The 21,699-nt window shown below is 49.5% G+C and overlaps 1 protein-coding gene across 1 annotated transcript; it reads right to left on the bottom strand.

Moving 5' to 3' along the window:
• Window positions 1-436: 436 nt before the first annotated feature.
• On the bottom strand, window positions 437-12,626 carry LOC131587163 (uncharacterized). Its single transcript, XM_058854736.1, has 3 exons — window positions 12,453-12,626; window positions 9,379-10,372; window positions 437-558 (listed from the first exon to the last, which is right to left on the bottom strand). Exons 1-3 carry the CDS (start codon window positions 12,486-12,488, stop codon window positions 437-439), a joined length of 1,152 nt encoding a protein of 383 aa, XP_058710719.1. The 5' UTR covers window positions 12,489-12,626.
• Between the last annotated feature and the right edge of the window lie 9,073 nt (window positions 12,627-21,699).

Genomic DNA, 21,699 nt, shown 5'->3' with positions numbered 1-21,699 from the left:
GTTTTCCAGCAACTAATGGGTAAAAATTCCACAGGTGAGCCAGAACTAAAAGAAGGACACCTAAACCCCAACATACCTGAAAGAGCAGCAAAGAGGAGAATGGCTTCTCTTAATGACATCAATCAGTGTCAAGCAATCCCTCAAATGAGGAAGAGGATTGAAGTGCATTATTGAATGTTTTATGCAGTAGTTAAGATGATGTGAGAGGCCCAAAGATTTTTAAATTAAATCAGCTCTAACTGAGGAAATGTGATCTCATCAATCCAGTCTCTTCCCGCCCTCTTACTGCAGAGTTGTGTCCTGGCCCCGCTCTTGGAACCTGCTTGTCACACCCCTGTCTACAGGAGGGTGGTCTGCAGGTACCAACCTGCCTCCTGACCATCCGGGAGACACCAGGTGAGATTTTTCCGCAGTTCAAGGCTCACCAAAGCCTTGGCTAGAGCTCCTTCAGGTGCTGCCCCAGTGCAGAGAGCAGCATCCAGCTGTCCACGTGGCTCTTGCTGCTGTTGCCTTTCAGCGTGCCCAATGGAGAGCTCCAAGGTCTGTGGGCAGGAGAAGCTATGGAATCACAAGCTCTTAAAATTACTGAAAACAAAAATATGAACCACACTGGAGAGACCTTTCCAGTTCTGATCTGCACCAGTGGGGTGTGTTGGAAGCAGACTGCATTATCTGGAGCAGTTGCTACAGACACACAGTGACTGAATTATGAACACTTATCCCGACAGCAAAACAGACAATCACAGCCTTTGGATTTCTAGATATGTCAGAAGCTGCATTAACCCATAATGTTTCTGAAATAAGGCACATACTACCAACCTACCAAAATTATACAGCTCACTTCATAGGAGAAAATTCAAGTCACAATGAAAGAAAAACACAGAGAGGGAAGTGATTTAGAGGCAACACCTTGCTAATGACAAGAACATTTCTTTGATGGGAGAGGTTATAAAGAAGCGGTCTGCAGTACAACTGCATCCTTCATGAAACATCAAATATGCTGGAAAAGAAAGCAAATCTTCCATGCTGACTTACCCTATTACAATGATGTTCTGGAAAACACATGCATGTGTGATTGCATGGGCAGTTGGTCCCACATCCCCCACACAGGGATCAGGAGGTCTGTCCCTGCCTGGGGTCCCCTGGAGCCTCTGCACTGCCTTGGGGTGCACAGGGCCAGGACCCCACCCTGCAGCAGCGAGGGCAGAGCTGGGACAGCACCCACCTCCCCGGGGGATGGGGCACAGCTGCACCTGAGCCACTGTTCTTGTGGAGGATTTCTGTTAAAAGAATGTACAGATCATTTGTTTCTTAGAAGCATTCTTTTTTTTCACAGTAACTCATTTAAATGGATTCCACTGTGCCTGTTTATATGCCTCTCTTTATTCCAGCAGAGACTAAATTAAGCTTTGAAGTTTAGTGAGAAATCCTAATGGCATTTGACTTCAATGCTATTGCCTGAATCCTGGGGAATTAAAGAAAGAGGGAGAGCAAGAGGAAAGAAACCACTCTTCTCTTTTATTGTTTTCTACAGCTTGATCCTGAAATGTCTGACTTTGAAAATAACCTTAGCGCCTAACTTTATGCATTATTCATATATACTAAAACATGTAAATACAGTTTTCAAAGGTTAAAATAAAACTCCTTTCCTGTACAGGTTACAATTATTTAATATTTTGACACAGCAACTTACATCATTAATATTAAACAGCACGTAGGGGAAAAAAAGTGACCTAAAACAAGTATGAACTTTTCTCATCAGTATGGAACATCTACACATTGCCCAGGAAACTGACAGCCTTCAAGTATGCATAAGGTCTTCCAAAAAGCAGGGAAGAATTAAGCATTTTAATTTTGGATAAAACTGTAGCTGCCATTTTGCTATTGACTAAGAATGAGATCTGTTAAAATGTGTATTTGCAAGGAATTTTCTGGCATGGTAACAGTCTTGGGGGATCAAACAGTGGTATTATTCCAGTTTTCAGGAGTAATAATGACCATGTAGTCACAAATAGAAGATAAACTAAGGTGTATTCAATTACTACAACAATACACAGGATGCACCTAGAGTGTACCTGTACACACTGTGTGGGCTGATTTAAGCTCTCACCATGTCAGAACTTTTGTATAGCTGTGAGCCACAAGATAGCCTAGAGATGCAAATTCTGTGCTCTTTCTGGCAGTGCCAAAAATATCATTTCACTCAGCACTGTCATGACTAAATTTCCTGACTGAAGGATGAAGTAGGCTGGGGCTTTAAGCAAGTGTTCACTTCTTGTAATGTTCATTCAGAAAGGGAGAGACAACTTCTGCCTCAGTTCTCCACTCAGGTCACTCAGGGACGTTGGGGAGTGGTGAAGGATCAACTGTTAGATGGCAACAAGAGCACCTTGCATCCTCTTTCTGCAATGTCAAAAACTGCCTATGGAAAAAGACCATGTCCAGAATGCCCCAAATTAAGAAAATACACTTGGAAAAGCAAACAACAAGAAAAATTGCACCTGCCAAAGCAGGTGCATTGAAAAAGACTTGGTTTAGTGCAGACTACCTCAGCCTTACAAACCCAGTTCATGGTTCGTTGTTTTTGAGTGACTGAAGGTAAACCAGCATCCTTTCTGGGCCTGTTTCGTTCCTCAGACTATTCACATTCAGGCACCCACATCTTGTCTCTTCAGCTCTCTTATGTGACAATGATCTGGGAGAGTAAAAAGGGTAGATAAACAGAAATTTCTAATTTCTTCTGGGATAGGAAATAAAATCTGCTCACATCTACAGCAGCATCAAAATTAAGTTCTATGCTTTTGTAAACATAGAGGTTTGTTACAAATGCTTAATTCACCTCTACCCACTCTCCATGTAATGAGGCACAACAAAATTACTTTCAATGTACTTTCTGCATTATTTCACCAAGGACTGTTAATGATGTTTAATTTGCTATTGCTGCAAATATATAGCTAATTATAATTATACAAGAAAATGCAAACCATGCATTGACTGTCATTCTCAGAGCTGTGTAAGGAAGACTCTTGTTTTACAGAGCACCCCTTGCCCAGGAGCAGCTCACTTCTCTCAAGTCAGAAAAGCCAAAATCCTTAAATATAATCACTCACTGCAAGACATATGCCAAGTGTAAATACATCCAAGTTGAAAATTGCTAAAGCATCAACATATATGCAAAATACCTTTAATAAGAACCATACAGAGGGGAACTTCCAAAACAACTTGTTTCCACAGCATTTTACAAAACCTTGTACTGTTAGTTGTAAATCGCTTCCAAAAATAAAAGCAGGCCTGCATCCACAGTGTGGAGAAAAAAAGATACATCCATTTCTGGTCAATCCTGCCAATTTTATTTGTACAAGGAGCACAATAAAACTATTTTTATAAAAAGAACAGGATAAAAAATGACAATGGCTTTTATTTAAGTAATCTAAGAATCAATTAAAATAAAGATTTGCTGTCAGTTGTGAGCATCAACAAACGAACACAACATTATTCTATAATGGCTTATTACATTATTTCTCTTCTGGAATGCAATATTGATTGGAAACCCTTGGGATGGAACAAAGTGATTATTTGTGCAAATTTAACAACTGTTTTCTTACAGATGCAAATGCCTATTGTTTAATTTGAAAGACGTCTATAGGCAAGTTCCAGATGCTGGCAAGAAGGCTCAGTGCAGCCACAGCTCTAAGCATTTACACCTGAGATTAATTAACCCAGGTCAGTTTCTCACTGAGCTGAGGTGTGGCTCAGCCCAGCCTTTCCCAGAGCCCACCGTCTGCACCTGGGCTCTCCCAGCTGCTGCTTCGGTGGATATCGAGCCCCAGGAGCCAGCTGTGCTGGGAAGTAGAGCTGCCGCATCTCCCGGCTCCCTCCCGCCCGCAGCATCCAGCCTGGAGCAGAGCCAGCCCTTGCTGGGGTGTTGGAAAACCCACCTCTAGCGTTCCACATGTAACGAGAGTCACAGCAGCCCGCTCCACACAAACATCGAGCCGCAGCTCTGCCCGTAGCTTCCCTTTGGGAAACTCCTGCCAAATTGCCGGTGACCACGGCGGCGCAGGAGCCCCGGGGCAGAAGCGCTCAGGCAGCGCTTGCCCTGCAGCCGGGCAGGGCGTGGGAGGAGAGCAGCGGAGGGAAATCCCTTGCCTGTAACGTGTCTTTGCTTCGGCAGCACTTTGCTTCCCCTGCTAGGGAGCTGTCATCTCCGTGACACTGCAGGGATACTGACGTGTAGACAGCATTAGATTTTCATCAAAAATCTCTGCAGTCCAGAAAGTGGGGGCGTGGGTTTCTGTCTCCGGGAGTGAATCTCACAAACCATGGTACAGTATCACCTACAGGGGAGCAGATGGCACAGTTCATCCTACAAGATAAACCTCCACCGAATTTACCTGAGCTTTGCCAGGTAGTGACATGGTTCAGGAGTCAGTCATCCTGCTGTTCTAGGGCTGTCAAGAACCATTGCTCTAGCTGGTAAAAATTAGCATCATTCTACTGACTTCAAACAGACTTCTTTTGGTTTATCAGTTGCTGAGGATCATCTCCTTCAGCCATTTCAAGGTAATAAAAATGTTGTTTAAAAAACTTATTACAACAGATAGACTGTCTGCGGAAGGAAACATTAAAAGCTATTTCAAAATATAAGTTGCAATTCTGAAGAGATGCCTATTGTAATTTGTGCAGTAAAACAGAAAAGGGAATCATCAAGTGATTTGGTTTTCAATACAGAAGGACAAATAGAGGGGAAAATGCTGCCCTGAAGTAGCACAGAATTCAGGTTTTCATGACAATGAAAGAGAAATGCAGTGTCACAGTACTTAGTTGCCTTTTCCCATCAGCAGAAGCTGCACTGTTAGCCTCACACCGGAGCAGGGTTACCAAAATGTTGGCAAAAACAAGAATGAAGTTTAGCATGGAAAAGCCTCATCTGCTAAAACTAAGGTCTATTAATACCCACAGGCTTCCACCTGTGTTGGGAGTGACACTATTAGAACTGCCAAAACACCTCCCAGACTTCAGGAAGAAGAATTTTTAACCATTCTGAAGAAAGAAATACTCTCAAATATCTGTTTATGGGTCCAGAACAGTGAAAGGCAACTACAATATTAATTAAAAAAGATGTCTTTGAGGCAAAGAGCAAGATAACTTATCTCACCCAAAACAATGAAACACCTCTTAAACTCAGCCCTTTCACAGCTGTGTAAATTGCAATAATTGAAAGGGGGGGTAAGCTTAATGCTGATAGATGATGTATTTTAGTGAGTAACAGCTTCTGCCTTCTTGCAACCTGACAAAAAGGAAATGACCCTGGGGCCTATTTGTGCATTCTCCATTACCATTTCACATCACTTCCACTCGCAGCTTACCTGCCTCAATGAGGAATAACACGCTTCTGCTTTGGCTGAGGAGACTCAGAGCTGCTGCCAGCAATCTGTCCAAGATCTCCTGTGTCCTGTGAATCATGTACCAGAGGAATGCTCAGTGGGGTGAAGTGGCAGCAACCCTTTCAAAAGGAGTCAGGAATGCCACCAGCACTGGAAAAACCACACAGTGTCTGTCATCTTACTCTTTATTGAAAATATTTAGCTTTCCCCTTCTTCCATACAATTAAATTTGCCATGGTGAATCGGCATGCAAAATTGCCCTCTATATATATTGTTGTTAAATTACTCTATAATTAGTACTAACATATTGTGCTTAGAGCATTTCCTATGCTTAATGGTTCCATCAACATAACCTTATTGTGATCTATAGCAGTAAGGACGACAATTAGAATGGTATTACTCACTTTTAAAGAGCCAGTGTCAAGTTTTACTCACATTTGCAAGCATCCTTTCAATCATGCTTAGCCACTTCCATAAACTCGATTAATAACTCTATAGTGCTGATTTCCCTGTGGAGAAAGAGAGAAACAGAAAAGGCTTCTCACCCTTTTGGGCAGGACCAGGAAGCAGAGAAGCCAGAACCATGATGGGGTATCTGCTTCCCATAGAGCAAACACTGGGGCTTTCAAATGCCCAGGATATCAGTGCTGGAAATCCCCCATATTATTCAGCAGGATTTGGGATCCTAAATTCTCAAGGCACTTCTGCAAATCCTGGTTTATTGCCCAGGAGGGCAGAATTTACATACTCCCAGGGATCAAACAAAACAGAGAAGTAATTCCTCTGTTGGAATTTTATCCAGTCACATGGGCCAATTCCCTGTGCACTGTCTCAGAGCCAGGACCAAGATTTAGCCCTTGGCTGGAAAGAATATTTATACATCTGCTTCATGCAAGCTGAGTGCAGGACCCACCATAAATAGGTAACTTAACACTAAAATTACTTTTTAAATCAAACCTTCATTTTTCATATGGAAAATGAAATTTATTGGAATACTAAGAGCCGACTACTTTCAAACTTGTATTCAGGTATGGGGAGGAGGGGTAGAAGTGACCTCAATTCTGACAGTCATATAATTTTGTGGTTCAAAAGTTATTGGAACATTTCAGAGCATAATGCCCAATAATTTGCATTCCAAAAAGACCTTCCCCAGAAACGGAAGGATTGCTAAAGGGTGCATATCTCAGCTCTAATGCTTGTACCCTTTTCTCAAATTGGTGATACTGTCAAGCTCTGATGAGATCGTATCTGACACAGAGCAAAATTATGGTAACAGTCATGTGTGATCTTATCCAGCCCAATTGCTATTTCCATGGGAGTACAAAAGGAAAGAAAGTTCCATTAAACTGAATTTGAGAAGGTGATATTCACCCTGCAGCTATAGGACTATATCTGAGCACTACTTATCACATCCTCAGAAAAGAGTAGGAAAAGAAAAGTCAGGAACAGCACCAGTGATCTAATCAATCATGTAATACAATCCCAGCTACAATTTAGTGCTGATTATAATTCTAGGTTTCTATATGCAAGTGAAGGAAACCAGATGAATTGTGGAGAACTGTTTCCACAAGTATAATTAAAAGGGTGCTATAGCAGCTGAGGATCTGGCCTTGCTTGTGAGAGGCAGAGTTTGAACAGTGTGTTTTGCCTATAATTTGACTATGGCCAGAACACATCCAAATAGCTTCTCACTTCCTTAAGGGTGGGATGATTAGTGACTGAGAGAGGCATGCTCTGAGAGCCATCTGTGAACTGGGGCGCGAACCTGAAATTGCTTTAAAACACCCAGTGCACAAGAGACACACCACACATGGCCACTAAAAATAGGATGGGGGGGGACTGAATTATTTGTTCAGCTTCTGAGCTCACCACCAGCTGAGGAGCCTCCTTATGGGTGTATCTGCCTCAGGTCTGATGCTTTCAGGGAGGAACCACAACTACTGTTGTAGGAGAAGCACTTAGCAACACCTCTAATTAAAAGTGTCAGTGGTCTCAAACAAGCACCCTAATATGGATTTAATAAGAATGCCAATGTTAATTATATATCCATTTATTGTTAGAAGTTCACTAAAGCTTTAATAAGAGATTAATTTTGATGTGTGCTGATTAGCTGAAAGCTGTATGAAGTATGAAGGGTAAAACTCCCACCTGCAACAGGTGGGGTTTGGTCAATGCTGGATTTGGCTTCCACCCACCCCTGGTGCCATAAGGACTGAGATGGTCCTGAGCTGACCTCACTGCACAGACACAACTTCACTGCAAATGGACAATGACTTTTTCATCAATACTAGATACTTGCAAAGATATTTTTGTAAAATCAATTTAATGCTCTACCTGCAATTCAATACCAATGCAATCAGACCAGGATTATGCACATACACCTACGGTTCACTGACTGCCCTGCTAAGCCACATGGTGTTTGAGCAGGAGAATATAAAGCAAAGAACTTCCCTTCAAAATACAGGGTTAATGTTAAATTCTAATGGGTATTCTTTGGAGGGTCATCTTTAACATTTGATACACATGTGTTCATCTGCAATCAGGGTTATCAGACACAGTTAGATGTGAGCCAGACTTTGCTCAGAATGCTGACAGCAAGACCAGGACCTGGAGGAATTCTGGATGTGATCCACTTTCCTTCCCATGGCTAGGACAACAAAACAGTAACTTGATCTTTAAAGGTCTAGACTATCTGTTGCAGAGCTCTCTGGGGCCAAGAAGGCTTTTCCACAGGGAATAAGCACCTACCTGTCGCCCTGAAAACTCAGCTTCTGAGCTTGCTGACATGGTTTTCTAAAGACTTTCCCAGGACAGTAACTATAAACAGAGATATGTGTACATTCTTTCTGTTACACGTCTTGTGATGGACATCTCTCATGGCCAGTGGAGTGAGAAAGTGTTATCCTGACCATCCAATCCCTGGCCGTGGTAAGAAGCCTATAAATCCTGGGAGGAAAAATAAACTTTCTCTTCTCTTCACCACACCTCGACCTGTGTCTGTGTGATCTGTTCATCTTCAGCGGCAACATCTGGTGAACCCCGACGTGTCTTGCACGTGTGTTACAGGGTACTGTCTAGCCTGTGGCTATGGATGGTTTTGGGCTTCCTCTTACGGACGGCCTGGTTTTGGAGATATGGCATGCAGTGCATGATCAGAGAGGAACTGATGTTTCGTATGCTGACTTTCAGCAATTGTGTGAGTATGGGAAAACTGAGGGGTTTTTCCCTGTGGTTTGCCGCGGTGGTGGAAAGCCCGGAACACCGCGACTTCTCCAGAAGCAGCCTTGAAAAAGGCTGGCCCGAAGCGCATGCGAGCAGCTTCGAGCAGTCGAGTGATTCTAGCTCAGCTCAGTAATAGTATAGTGATTTCAGCTCAGCTCAGCTCAGCTCAGCAGCGGCGGGCAGGCAACACAGGAAGCAGGGACGAGATAGCTGGTCCAGCGTTCCACCGAGGCACAAGCCTTTATTCAGGCAAAGCTTCGGCGAAGGGTGCCGGTAACAGCGAATCTCCCGAACAGAGGAAAACCCGGGATATTTATGGGGAAGGAGAGGGGCGGGGGGAAGCCCCAGATACCTGTATCGGGGTGGGACAGCAGGGGGGGAACACCAATGAAACACAACAGTTTAACATAACTAACTCAAAGACCCCTGGGAGCAACATTGTGTCGCTCTTACAGAGAAGTATCTCCTCTCCAGGGGAGGGCCAGTATCTCGGGCCCAGCGGGCTCCTCCGCACCCACAACTCCCACTTCTTTATTTATTAAAAAGGCATCCCCTAGAGAGTTAGCTGATAGCTTCTTAAAACATGAAAACATACTTAGGAAGATAATAACAATCAAGAAAACCCAACAAATGTTCTTGAGAACGGAGGCAACCCATCTCTCGAGTCCCCAGCTCACAAAAAGGTCTTCAAGCCACTGGGGCTCCTTTTCAGCCTGGAGTTTTTGGACTGCATGTTGGAGTCTCTGGATGCGGGCCTGGATGCCTTCACTGGGGCTGGAGAGGTTAAAGCAGCATAAACCATCTGATTCTTCACAGCCGTGTCCATGGGCCAGGAGCAGAAAGTCTATGGCAGCTCGGTTTTGTAGCGTAGCATGCCTAACAGTTTCTTCATCTGTCAGGAGGTCGCTCAGGACAGAGGAGGTCCGGTTGGCCTGCTTACCAAGCCAACACTCCAGGTGAGAAGGCTCACCAAGGGCTTTAGCAGCAGCTGCCCACGGCAAAAATGCTGACATCACTATCTTCTTCGTGTAGGACCGATCTTTAATTTGGTTATCACATTTTTCATCTAATTGTGTGAGATCTTTCTTTTGGTGGGCCAATTCATTCTTTTTCAGCCAATCATTTATTAGAGTTGAATTTGGAGTGAGGATGGTAAGCTGTCCAAGCGTGCAAGGACCTCCCCGGAGTCGGGAAGGGATTCCTGCCCACACTCTATCCCCACAGATCAAGAACACTCCCCGGGGCAGCACTCTGGGATAGTGAGAGGAGGTGGATCGTGTGCTGCTGGTGTAATTGCACCATTTGGACTGACTGTAAATTTTACTGTTGGGAGTTACATTTTTCCTTGATTTAATTGCCTTTTGGTATTTCGAGGCAGGCCATGCATTGGCTACTGGGTGATAATTAAAATTTATGCAGTAGGCAGCTTTGGAGGATCCCAAAAGCTCTAATTCCTGGGGTTCCTCTGGTGCATGGGGCAAGATCTTTGTCCACTCATCCCAAGTGTCTACTGGGTTGGGTTCTTTCCCTGTGAAAGGATATTCATGGGGCTTTAAAGGAATCCCTACCAGGCAGGATGACAGAGGGTTGGTGGCACTGCCCATGGACAAGCACATGTGGTCTTGTTGGAGTGTCTTTGCGAGGGTGATCCACACGTTCTCCTGGGGCTGTGCTACTAGCCAGGCATCCACAGCTGATGTTTTCAGGAGCATCCAGATAATCAGGGACATCAGGAACTCAAGGAGGGTTTTGCTCTCCATTTTCTACAACAGGACATAGAAGATTAGCTCTAATTTTTGGAGGGGGGGGAGCTATTTTCTTTCTCCCTTTCCTCTCCCGTCTCCCCCCTCTTTAAAAAAAAAACAAAAAACAAAAAACTAAACAATTATAAGCAAGGTTATTCTGTGTATTGGGGACACAAGACTCGACACCAGCAGCAGCAGAGGTGCACTTGGGTGTAAGCTGGCAATTTGGGCTGGGCAACGAGGGCAAGAAGGGGAAGGGGGAGGGAGTTAAGAAGACTTGTGTACTGTCACGGTGTCAGGCGTGACGTTGGCAGTCGTCTCGTTGCAGCTCTGGTAGCAGGACGGTTTGGCCTCTGTCTGGTTGTTGGTCTGGTGGCAGGTCGGTTCTGTGGACTCCGACGACGTCTCCGTTTCCAGGCTGCAGTGGGCTGCTGTTTTTCTGGACCTGTGTGGGTCTCAGGAGACTTTGAAAGTTCTGAATCTGGTGCAGGGTTTGTAGGGCCTAAGTAAGGTTTTACATTTTTCCCTGGGAGCCACTTAGGTCCTGATGGTGTGGACACACACGCATACCCTCTCCCCCAGGTAATCAGTGGGAAGGGTCCTGATGTCTGTTGTGATTCAGGATCCTTGATCAGCACCGGCGGCTTCTCTGTGAGTTTGGCATGAGTTGAGTTAGAGAAGTGCCGTATTACAGGGGGGTCAGGCTCTGTAGGCGAGCAATTTAGAAAGTTCATGACATATAGAGCCTTACAGAGCCTCTCAATGGGAGGAATGATTTCTGTTCCTCCTCGCTGGTGATCAAGGACTCTTTTTAGGTTTTGGTGGGTTCTTTCTACTATTGATTGCCCTGTAGGGGAATGAGGAATGCCCGTGGTGTGTTTCACCCCCCACTCATTGAAAAAGTCTCTTAGTTTGTGAGAGGTGTAAGCAGGTCCATTGTCTGTTTTAATTTGTTCTGGGACTCCCAGGGTAGCAAAAGCAAGGAGAAAATGTCGGATGGTGTGCTTGGCATTTTCTCCTGCATGGGCTGAGGCAAACACTGCACCAGAGAAGGTGTCTACAGAGACATGTACGTATTTGACTCTCCCGAAGGATGGGACGTGAGTGACATCGGTTTGCCATATCTGGCAGCTGTTAAGTCCTCGGGGGTTAACCCCAGAGTTAACAACAGGTATTTGGAACGATTGGCAATTAGGACAGGTGGCAACTATTGCCCTAGCCTGGTCTCTGGGTAGTCTGAACATTCTCATCAGTGCAGGCACATTTTGGTGGAAGAACTGGTGGGACAATTTCGCTTGTGCGAAAATGTCAGGGACATTGGCTGCTGCAGCAGGCATGGCTAAGGCATCTGCCCTCCTGTTTCCTTCGGCAATGGCACCTGGGAGGTCGGTGTGCGCCCTCACATGCATGACATAGTAAGGTTGCTTTCTGTGAGAGATAAGATATACTAATTCAGAAAGCAATTTGTATAAATTTGGGTTAGAGACTTCTTTCAGAAACGCATGTTCTGCTCTCATAGCTATTCCAGCTACATAAGCCGAATCAGTCACCAGGTTGAAAGGTTCTTGGAATTTCTGAAAAGCTCTGACAACGGCTGCTAATTCAGCAATCTGTGGTGATCCCTCGACCACTTGGACATCAGACTCCCATTTCTGTGTCCTGGGGTCCTTCCAAGTCATGACTGACTTGTGGGATTTCCCTGAGCCATCTGTGAAAACCGTCAGGGCCTGGAGCGGTGTTTTGCTCTGTAATGATTTGGGGACCAAATTAAATGTGGTTTTGAAAAGTCTGTGGCCAGGTGGGTGTATAGAAATTTGGCCTGAATAGCTATCGAGAGCGAACTGGAGGCTCTCAGTGGTTTGGAGCAAAGGCTCTAAACTTCCAGTTGCCAATGGGAGGAAGATGCAGGTGAACTCACAGGCTGCAAGAGTGCGGAGACGGACTCTAGCTCTTTTAATGAGTTCAGCCATGATTTCTTGTGGAGTGGTGATAGTCTTAGTGGGCTGGTTATGTGTAAAGATCCACTCAATGATAAGGAGAGGATCCTTCAATGCAGTGTCCCATTGAAAGATGAGTGCGTGTAAGCGCGGGGCCTTACCCAGGATAACCAGCTGGAAGGGCAGGCTGGGCTCATACCGGTGGGCTTGCCGTGAAGACAGGGCCTCCTGGACCTTGGTGATGGATTCTCGAGCCTCTGGCGTGAGGGAGCGCGGTGAGTCGAGGGCTTCACTGCCACGGAGCAGGTTGAAGAGGGGTGCAAGGACTTCTGTTGTTACCCCAAGCAGAGGGCGTATCCAGTTGATGGACCCGCAGAGCTGATGTAGGTCCCGCAGGGTCTTGGGGTCATCTTTGATGCTCAGCTGCTGGGGCACGATGGTCCGCTCACAGATCTGGAGTCCCAGGTAGGTCCACGGGCAGGTGTGCTGGATCTTGTCCTCACGGATCTCAAATCCAGCGTCCTCGATCGTCTGGATAGTTTTTTGTAAAGTCCGGTGCAGATAGTCATCGTCAGCAGCACAAACCAGGATGTCATCCATGTAGTGGAGGATGACAGCATCTGGGAACAGGGTCCTCACAGGTGACAGGATGCGGGCCACGTACCACTGGCAGATGGTAGGAGAGTTTTTCATCCCTTGAGGAAGGACTAGCCAATGGTATCTTTTTAAAGGTGCTTGTCTGTTTGGAGAGGGAACCGAGAATGCAAATCTGGGGGCGTCCTGAGGATGGAGGGGTATGTTGAAAAAACAGTCCTTGATGTCAATGACAGCCAGCTTCCAATCTCGGGGGAGCATTGAAGGGGAGGGCATGCCAGGCTGGAGGGGGCCCATGTCTTCAATGACATCATTGATTTTCCTGAGGTCCTGAAGGAGTCTCCACCTGTCTTTGCCTGGTTTGCGTAGGACAAAGACAGGGGAGTTCCAAGGGCTATTGGTCTCAGTGATGTGGCCCTTGGCAAGCTGCTCTTCTACGAGAGCTTCCAGTGCGCGCAGTTTGGTCTCAGATAGGGGCCACTGATCAACCCACACTGGATGGTGCTGTTTCCAGGTGAGTTGGGGGATGGTAGGCATAGCGCGCTCCTCAGTGACCCCCACTAAAAATCCCTGCTGGGAATCCTCAGAGAAGCTCCCCATTGGGACAGGAGATCCCGTCCCCAGAGGGTGATTGGTGCTCTCACCACAAATGGCCTGATGGTTGCCATTTGTCCCTCAGGTCCTTCGATGACAATATTCCGTTTGCTCCTCATGGAGGCTGTCATCCCTCCAATTCCTGAAATCATGCCTGCTACAGGTTGTAATTCCCAATTGTCTGGCCACTCGGAGCGGGCGATGATGGTAACATCTGCTCCAGTGTCTATCATTCCTGGGCGCTGAATCCTTTCCCCATAGCAAAACAGGCTACAGTCCACAATGGGTTTGCAGGAGCCCACAACCTGTGTCCACATAGCGCTGGGATTGAGGGGAACATGATCTGGGCAGTCACTAGGAAGTAAAAAGGCCTGTGCCACAGGGGTCTGTTCCTTTAAATAATAAGGAGGGTCTATGCAGGCCAAAGAGATGGAAATTTCATCTCCAGGGTATACAGTCTGGACTTCAGGAACAGTCTGAATTTGTCCTGGACAGTTAGTTGGATCCCCAAGTATTAAGATGTTAGAGGGACCACCTGGTGGTCCACGTTTCCCTGTGGGGACTTTGTAAACACAGTCACCTTTCATATGTAAAGAGAGTCTAGTTACCAGTTGACGCCAGGTTCCCATCTGAGGCGCTCCACCTGCTGGGCTTAATATTGGGGCCCCCGTGGAGGCAGGATGGTGGGTTTGGCAGGAGGGGTGGAACAGTGCGGCATTTGATTTGATGTCGAAGCGCGGGGCCGTCCCGCGCTCTGCTTGAAGTTTCCCGAATGCCAGTTCTGTCTGGGGAACCGTTGGTGGGCTGGCGGTTGTATAGAATGTCTCTCCGGACAGTCTTTGAAAAAATGTCCAGGCTCACCACAATTAAAACAACAATTTCTATTGGGGTCTGCAGCATAAGCTCCAGATATCGCCTCTGCCACTCCTTTAGCCACTGCAAGTGCCACTGTATTCTCACTTGAGGCAGAGGAGTGTTTGGTGCAGGCTTCAACCATCTGATCTATGGTTGGTTCAGGGTCCAGAGGGAGGGCTCGCAAAACTGCTTTGCACTCCTGATTAGCATTGGCCATTGCTATTTTTACTAATAATTCCTTTTGTGCCTGAGGCCTCTCTATCTGCTTTTCAATGGCTATTTTTAACTTATCAATATACTTAATAAAAGACTCAGTTGCCCCCTGCTTAATATTGGTGAAGCACTGTCGCCCTGAAAACTCAGCTTCTGAGCTTGCTAACATAGTTTTCTAAAGACTTTCCCAGGACAGTAACTGTAAACATAGATATGTGTACATTCTTTCTGTTACACGTCTTGTGATGGACATCTCTCATGGCCAGTGCTGTGAGAAAGTGTTATCCTGACCATCCAATCCCTGGCCGTGGTCAGGAGCCTATAAATCCTGGGAGGAAAAATAAACTCGCTCTTCTCTTCACCACACCTCGACCTGTGTCCGTGTGATCTGTTCATCTTCAGCGGCAACATCTGGTGAACCCCTACGTGTCTTGCACGTGTGTTACAGGGTACTGTCTAGCCTGTGGCTATGGATGGTTTTGGGCTTCCTCTTACGGAGGGCCTGGTTTTGGAGATATGGCGTGCAGTGCATGATCAGAGAAGAATTGATGTTTCGTATGCTGACTTTCAGCAACTGTGTGAGTACGGGAAAACTGAGGGGTTTTTCCCTGTGGTTGAAGCGATTTTTTCTCAGTCGGCTTGGGACGCTGTAGGCGATTCCCTGATCGAGGCTCTGCTGGTCGGTTATGAGCCCCGGGTGCTCCGGCTGCTCGGGATCTGGCGAAGGTGCGGCTTTCTGAGGCCGGGTCCCGAGGTCGCCTCCCCCGGGATCGCCGGGGCCCCCGGCGGGTTGAACGGGGCCGCCGCGGGACCGGTGGGCGTGACCCCGCCTCGGCCCGTGCCCCGGCGCTGTAAGCCTGAGCCTTGCCAAAGGGCCATCGGGGACGCCGCGGACCCGTGGGGTTTAACGCCGCCTCGGCCCGTGCCCCGGCGGTGTAGGCCCGGGGCGGGGTTGGATCCCTGCCCGGGGGCTGCCGGGGACGCCGCGGACCCGGGGGGTGTAGCCCCACCTTGGCCCGCGCCCCGGCTGTGTGGGCCCGGGGCGGGGTTGGATCCCTGCCGGCAGGCTGTCCGGGGCGCCGCGGATCCGGGGGGTGTAAGCCCTCCTCAGCCCGTGCCCCGGCGGTGTAGGCCCGGGGCGGGGTTGGATCCCTGCCGGCAGGCTGTCCGGGGCGCCGCGGACCCCGGGGGTGTAACCCCTCCTCGACCCGCGCCCCGGCGGTGGAAGCCCGGGGCGGGGTCGCCGCCTCCGCGTGCCCTCCCGGCACAGACCGATGAGGGGGTGCTTGAACGGGGGGTGGCGCCGGCCCTGGGGGATGCCTCGGGGTCCGTCCCATGTCCGTGCTGCGGCTGGGCCGTGCCCTGCCCCGCGGTGGGGGACGGGCCGGGCCCGGGCCCGGGCCCCATGCTGGAGTCGTGCGGCGGGGGCACGGGTGCTGCGGGTGCTGCGGACGCGGGGCTGGGTTCTGCCGGCCCCGTGCTGCCGGATTCCCGTCCTGCGAGCCCGGGTTGTTCCCTGGCAGCGGAGCGGGACGGTGCCGCGGCTCTGCCGGCTGTGCCTTTACCGGCGCCCCGGTTCCCCCCCGCGCCGGGAGCGGGCTGTGCTGAACTGCCTCCAAACCCCCCCGCCTCAGGTTCCCGGGCATCACCCGAGCCTGCGGCTGGAGCCGGGCCTCCCCCGTCGCCTCCTGCGGCTGTGGCAGACCAAGGTCCTGAGCTGTTTACCACTGGCTCCGGTGGTGCTGCCGCGGGGGAGAAGGCGGTGGCCTTGACGGGCCAGGGGCCCCAGGCTGCTGGAGCCTCTTCAGCTGGCCTGTGGACTTTGTCCTCCTGTAAAATGACTGTGCAGCTGAGCATATCAGGCATTCCATGTGCTTCCGAATGCTTTGGTCCAGTGGGTGAGGCCGTGAGTGCTCTTCTTGTGGCATGGTTGAACACCACTGCTCAAGGCACCATTGTTCACCTCGGGGACGTTGATTCAGATTTCCTGGGGTGCATTTTTGCCATGGGTTTCACACTCACCCCTCCTGTTCCTAGATTTGCTCACCTTGTGCCTTTTGAGTTTTATGTTCGCAGAGCTGAGAATCAGCTGCGGGAAGATGGTGGCTTCGGGTTCCCTGGACCTCCCTGGGTCACTGGACTGCTGTTCTGACAGCCAGGGATCATCCTGAACGGGTCTGCACCCAGTCCATCCTTGGTGAGATGCTGTCAGAGATTAGCTTCTGTGGGTTTTGACACTGGCATGGATATCATGATTGTCTGGTTTGCTGATGGACCCTTGGACCTGATGCTGACACTCAACACAAAGAAGAACTTGAGACTGACTCTTTGTTCAGCAGATTCTGTTTTTCTTTTCTCATGATAGACTAGTCACCCTCCGTGACTTGATGCAAGAACAGCTGGATCACAGTGATCTGGAGTTTCAACCAGTCCCTGGGACATTCCTGTTTTCTGTATCAAGAACAAGTCTGGGAAATGGAGGTTGCTACACCTCCAGAAAGTTACTGCTATGATGGAAAGCATGGGATGTTGCAGGCTAGCATGCCTTCACCTGCCATGCTTCCTGCTGATTGGCTAGTCCTCATTGTGGATCTGAAGGATTGTTCTTTGCAATTCCTTTGCATCCCGATGACAGACCGAAATTTGTCTTTCTGGTGCCAGCTATTAATAATGCTGAGCCCACACAGAGATGTCAATGGAGGTTTTGCCATTTCACAAGGCTTGTAAAAATTTGCCGGCATTTGCCGATGATATGGGGCTCTAGCCCTCTCTGGAGTTTGCAAGCAGTTTCCTGTTGCTCGTCTCTACAACCTCCCTGAAATTATTTGAGGGGTCAAAATAATTTTGGGACAAACAGTCCCGCATTTGGAGGTGCAATTATTTATTTTTTAATTCAGTGCAGACACTGCATGAATGATGTCCAAATATTAATGGACTTTTACATGGTTGTGTCCTTATATGGGACTGACCACGACAGAACTGTCTCCCTTGTTTGGTCTATTAAAGGGGGACTCTGATTTTAAAGTCACCTCTGACACTGACCCCACAGGCACAGTAGATGCTGGAGGAGGTTCTGCGAGCAGTTTCTGCTCCTCAAGTTTATTACATTAATCTTTCCATTGATGTCGCTGTTTTGCTTTTTAGGTTTTTTTTTTTTAGAGAGTCATGAGGCTGGATCAGCCCAATTGATGGAATTACAGACTGCTGTCATAGCATTTCATACGTTTTCCCAGGCACCTTTCAGTTTGGCCATGGATTCTGCCTCTGTGACCAAGTTGAGAGCCATCCACAAGCAGGTGTTGATGTTGGACAATTGTGTCATTTATTTTTGAGTTTTGTTGTTTTTCCGGTTCTTGTTTTTTGGGTTTTGTTCTTTGGTTTTTTTTGGTTTTTTTTATAATAACGAAAGGGTGAGATATCACCCTGAAATTACAGCCTTCTGATTGTATGGAGTATTGTATTTTTCCTGTTATTTATCTTTTGATTGTTTATAATGTTGCTAGTTTCTTTGTTCATTTTTCTTTTTCTTTTCTTTTTATTAAACCGAAAAGGGTGAGATGTCGCCCTGAAAACTCAGCTTCTGAGCTTGCTAACATAGTTTTCTAAAGACTTTCCCAGGACAGTAACTGTAAACATAGATATGTGTACATTCTTTCTGTTACACGTCTTGTGATGGACATCTCTCATGGCCAGTGCTGTGAGAAAGTGTTATCCTGACCATCCAATCCCTGGCCGTGGTCAGGAGCCTATAAATCCTGGGAGGAAAAATAAACTCGCTCTTCTCTTCACCACACCTCGACCTGTGTCCGTGTGATCTGTTCATCTTCAGCGGCAACAAAGCACTGCGTTGGCACTTTATCATCAGGGGTGGTAAAAAGAGATATCTTGGCAGCATTAGCTATATCCTGTAAGGCTGCTTCAGGCAGATCCCTGGCCTGATCTCGGGGCTTTTGGAAATCTCCTTCTCCTGCTAATTGCTCTAAAGTAAAATTGGGTCTGTTAGCATCTCTTGCATAAACATCTGCCAATTGCTTTAAATGTTTTTTCCACTGCCTCTCCCACAACATGTATTCTGCTGGAGAGAGGAGGCAGTTCATAATATTTTTGATGTCATGAGGGACCATGACGTGGGCAGAGAAGGAGGCTTCCAACAAGTGTTTAAAAAAATGTGAACTCCTGCCATGTTCCTCGGCAGCTTTGCAAAGTTCCTGCAGTTCCCTATAGTGAAGGGACTCCCATGCAGCAACCTGTGCCCCTGTCCTGTCTCTCCTCATTATTACAGGAAAGGCAAGTATTTTCTGGGACAGAGCTGAGTTCCCTGCCCGTGTGGCTTCCCTCTGCACCTCAGCCCAGTGGTCTTCATACTCAGAATCTGAATAAGAAGATTCACTGCTCTCATCTCCTAGTGGAGATGGGGGGTGCTTGCTGGCAGCACGGGGCCGGCTCAGGTGTCTAGAGCTGGCCCTTTTGTGGCCGGGTGGGGAAGCGGGGGTGGCCCCGCTCCGGCCGGAGCCGTCCCGACCTCCGGGGCACTGGGACCCTGGAGCGGGAGCGCCGCTGGGGACGGGGCCCCGGCACAAAGGGACAGGACCGGGGCCCGCGACGGGGAGAGGTTTCCCGATGGATGGGGGAGGGCCCGACGCGGTTACACCCAACGACGCGGTGGGGGGGGAAGAGGAGCAGGACGCGGCAGGAAGAGAAGGGGTGAAGGCGGGAAAGTGGCCATTTTGGGCATCGAGGGCGGGAAAACCGGGGTGGGAGTGGGACAAAATGGAGGGGCTGGCCACACTGCCGGCGCTATCTGTGCTAACGCTAGGAAATGGGAGGGACACAACCGGGTGTGAGGGCATAGGGGAGAGGGTAGAGGAAAGACCCAGAGTGGCATGGCCATTGCCACCCTGGTGCGGGTAGAGAGACAGTAGGGGGGTGTCAGGGAGACGGCAGCAGCCCTGTGCCCGGGGGCAATGTCCACCCGCCGACTGGCTCTCAGGCAGGGAAAGGGGTTCAGGGACACCTGGAGGGGCTGACGGGGTTGGGGGATTTAACTGGGGACCCAAAACTCCCTCTTCTTTTTTTCTCTCTTTTTCCAATGAGAAAATAATATTTTGAAACACAGGAAAAAACTTTGCAACAGAAAAATCCCCTTTAGCTTGAACTGTATATAACTTTCTCCCCACATTATCCCAAAAAATTCCTGATTTAGCAGAGTCTGAATTAATCTTAAAATGCTTAAAAACCCAATGAATAAATCTTTTTAAATCCCCTTTAGAAAACTTAAAATTTCCCGCTTTTAAGGTAGTTACAACTTGGATATAAAAGTCCCTCTCAGGTGGGGTCAGCCTCAATACAGAGGACTCATTCCCCATCCTTTTTCACTCCCCACCCAGCAGTAAAACAGCAAAAAAAAAAAAAAGAAAAAAAGCCCGAAGAAAAAAACCTTTCACGGGATACACTTACAATTTCTCTTCGGCAGATGCCGGCGGGCGAGAACAAAGCTGCTGGGTGGGTGGTCACCTGACGACCGGTCCTCAGGGGCTTTCCCTTGCCCCAGATGGTCAGCGAGGGTCCCGGTCGCAGCCTCTTGGATCGCTTCTTGCTAGAACGCAAGCAAGCTTCCTCGAGGGGCGGCGGCTCCAACGGCGGCTCGCCTCACAACTGAAGGTGCAGGCAGACGCTTCTTCAGGGCTTCTTCAAAGCCCCACGTTGGGCGCCACTTGCCGCGGCGGTGGAAAGCCCGGAACACCGCGACTTCTCCAGAAGCAGCCTTGAGAAAGGCTGGCCCGAAGCGCATGCGAGCAGCTTCGAGCAGTCGAGTGATTCTAGCTCAGCTCAGTAATAGTATAGTGATTTCAGCTCAGCTCAGCTCAGCTCAGCAGCGGCGGGCAGGCAACACAGGAAGCAGGGACGAGATAGCTGGTCCAGCGTTCCACCGAGGCACAAGCCTTTATTCAGGCAAAGCTTCGGCGAAGGGTGCCGGTAACAGCGAATCTCCCGAACAGAGGAAAACCCGGGATATTTATGGGGAAGGAGAGGGGCGGGGGGAAGCCCCAGATACCTGTATCGGGGTGGGACAGCAGGGGGGAACACCAATGAAACACAACAGTTTAACATAACTAACTCAAAGACCCCTGGGAGCAACATTGTGTCGCTCTTACAGAGAAGTATCTCCTCTCCAGGGGAGGGCCAGTATCTCGGGCCCAGCGGGCTCCTCCGCACCCACAGTGGTTGAAGCGATTTTTTCTCAGTCGGCTTGGGAGGCTTTAGGCGATTCCCTGATCGAGGCTCTGCTGGTCGATTATGAGCCCCGGCTGCTCCGGTTGCTGGGGATCTGGCGAAGGTGCGGCTTTCTGAGGTCGGGTCCCGAGGTCGGGTCCCCCGGGATTGCCGGGGCCCCCGGCGGGTTGAACGGGGCCGCCGCAGGCCCGGTGGGCGTGACCCCGCCTTGGCCAGCGCCCCAGCGGTGTAGGCCCGCGGCGGGGTTGGATCCCTGCCGGCAGGCTGTCCGGGGTGCCGCGGACCCGGGGGGTGTAACGCCGCCTCAGCCCGCGCCCCGGCGGTGGAAGCCCGGGGCGGGGTTGCCTCCTCCGTGTGCCCTCCCGGCACAGACCGATGAGGGGGTGCCTGAACGGGGGGCGGCGCCGGCCCTGGGGGATGCCTCGGGGTCCGTCCCATGTCTGTGCTGCGGCTGGGCCGTGCCCTGCCCCGCGGTGGGGGACGGCCCAGGCCTGGGCCCCGTGCCGGATTCGTGGGGTGTGGGCACCGGTGCTGCGGGTGCTGCGGACGCCGGGCCGGGTTGTGCCGGCCCCGTGCTGCCGGATTCCCGTCCTGTGAGCCCGGGTTTTCCCCCGGCAGCGGAGCGGGACGGTGCCGCGGCTTCCCCGGCTGTGCCTCTACCAGCGCCCCGGTTCCCCCCCGTGCCGGGAACGGGCTGTGCCGAGCTGCCTCCAGCCCCCCCCCCCCCCGCCTCAGGTTCCCGGGCATCGCCCGAGCCTGCGGCTGGAGCCGGGCCTTCCCCCGTCACCTCCTGTGGCTGTGGCAGACCAAGGTCCTGCGCTGTTTACCACTGGCTTGGGTGGTGCTGCTGCGGGACAGAAGCCGGTGGCCTTGACAGGCCAGGGGTCCCAGGCTGCTGGAGCCTTTTCGGCTGGCCTG

This window comes from Poecile atricapillus, chromosome 21 (assembly GCF_030490865.1).
Source record: "Poecile atricapillus isolate bPoeAtr1 chromosome 21, bPoeAtr1.hap1, whole genome shotgun sequence".
Lineage (NCBI taxonomy): Eukaryota > Metazoa > Chordata > Aves > Passeriformes > Paridae > Poecile > Poecile atricapillus.
This window is presented reverse-complemented; position numbering and strand designations above follow the sequence as displayed.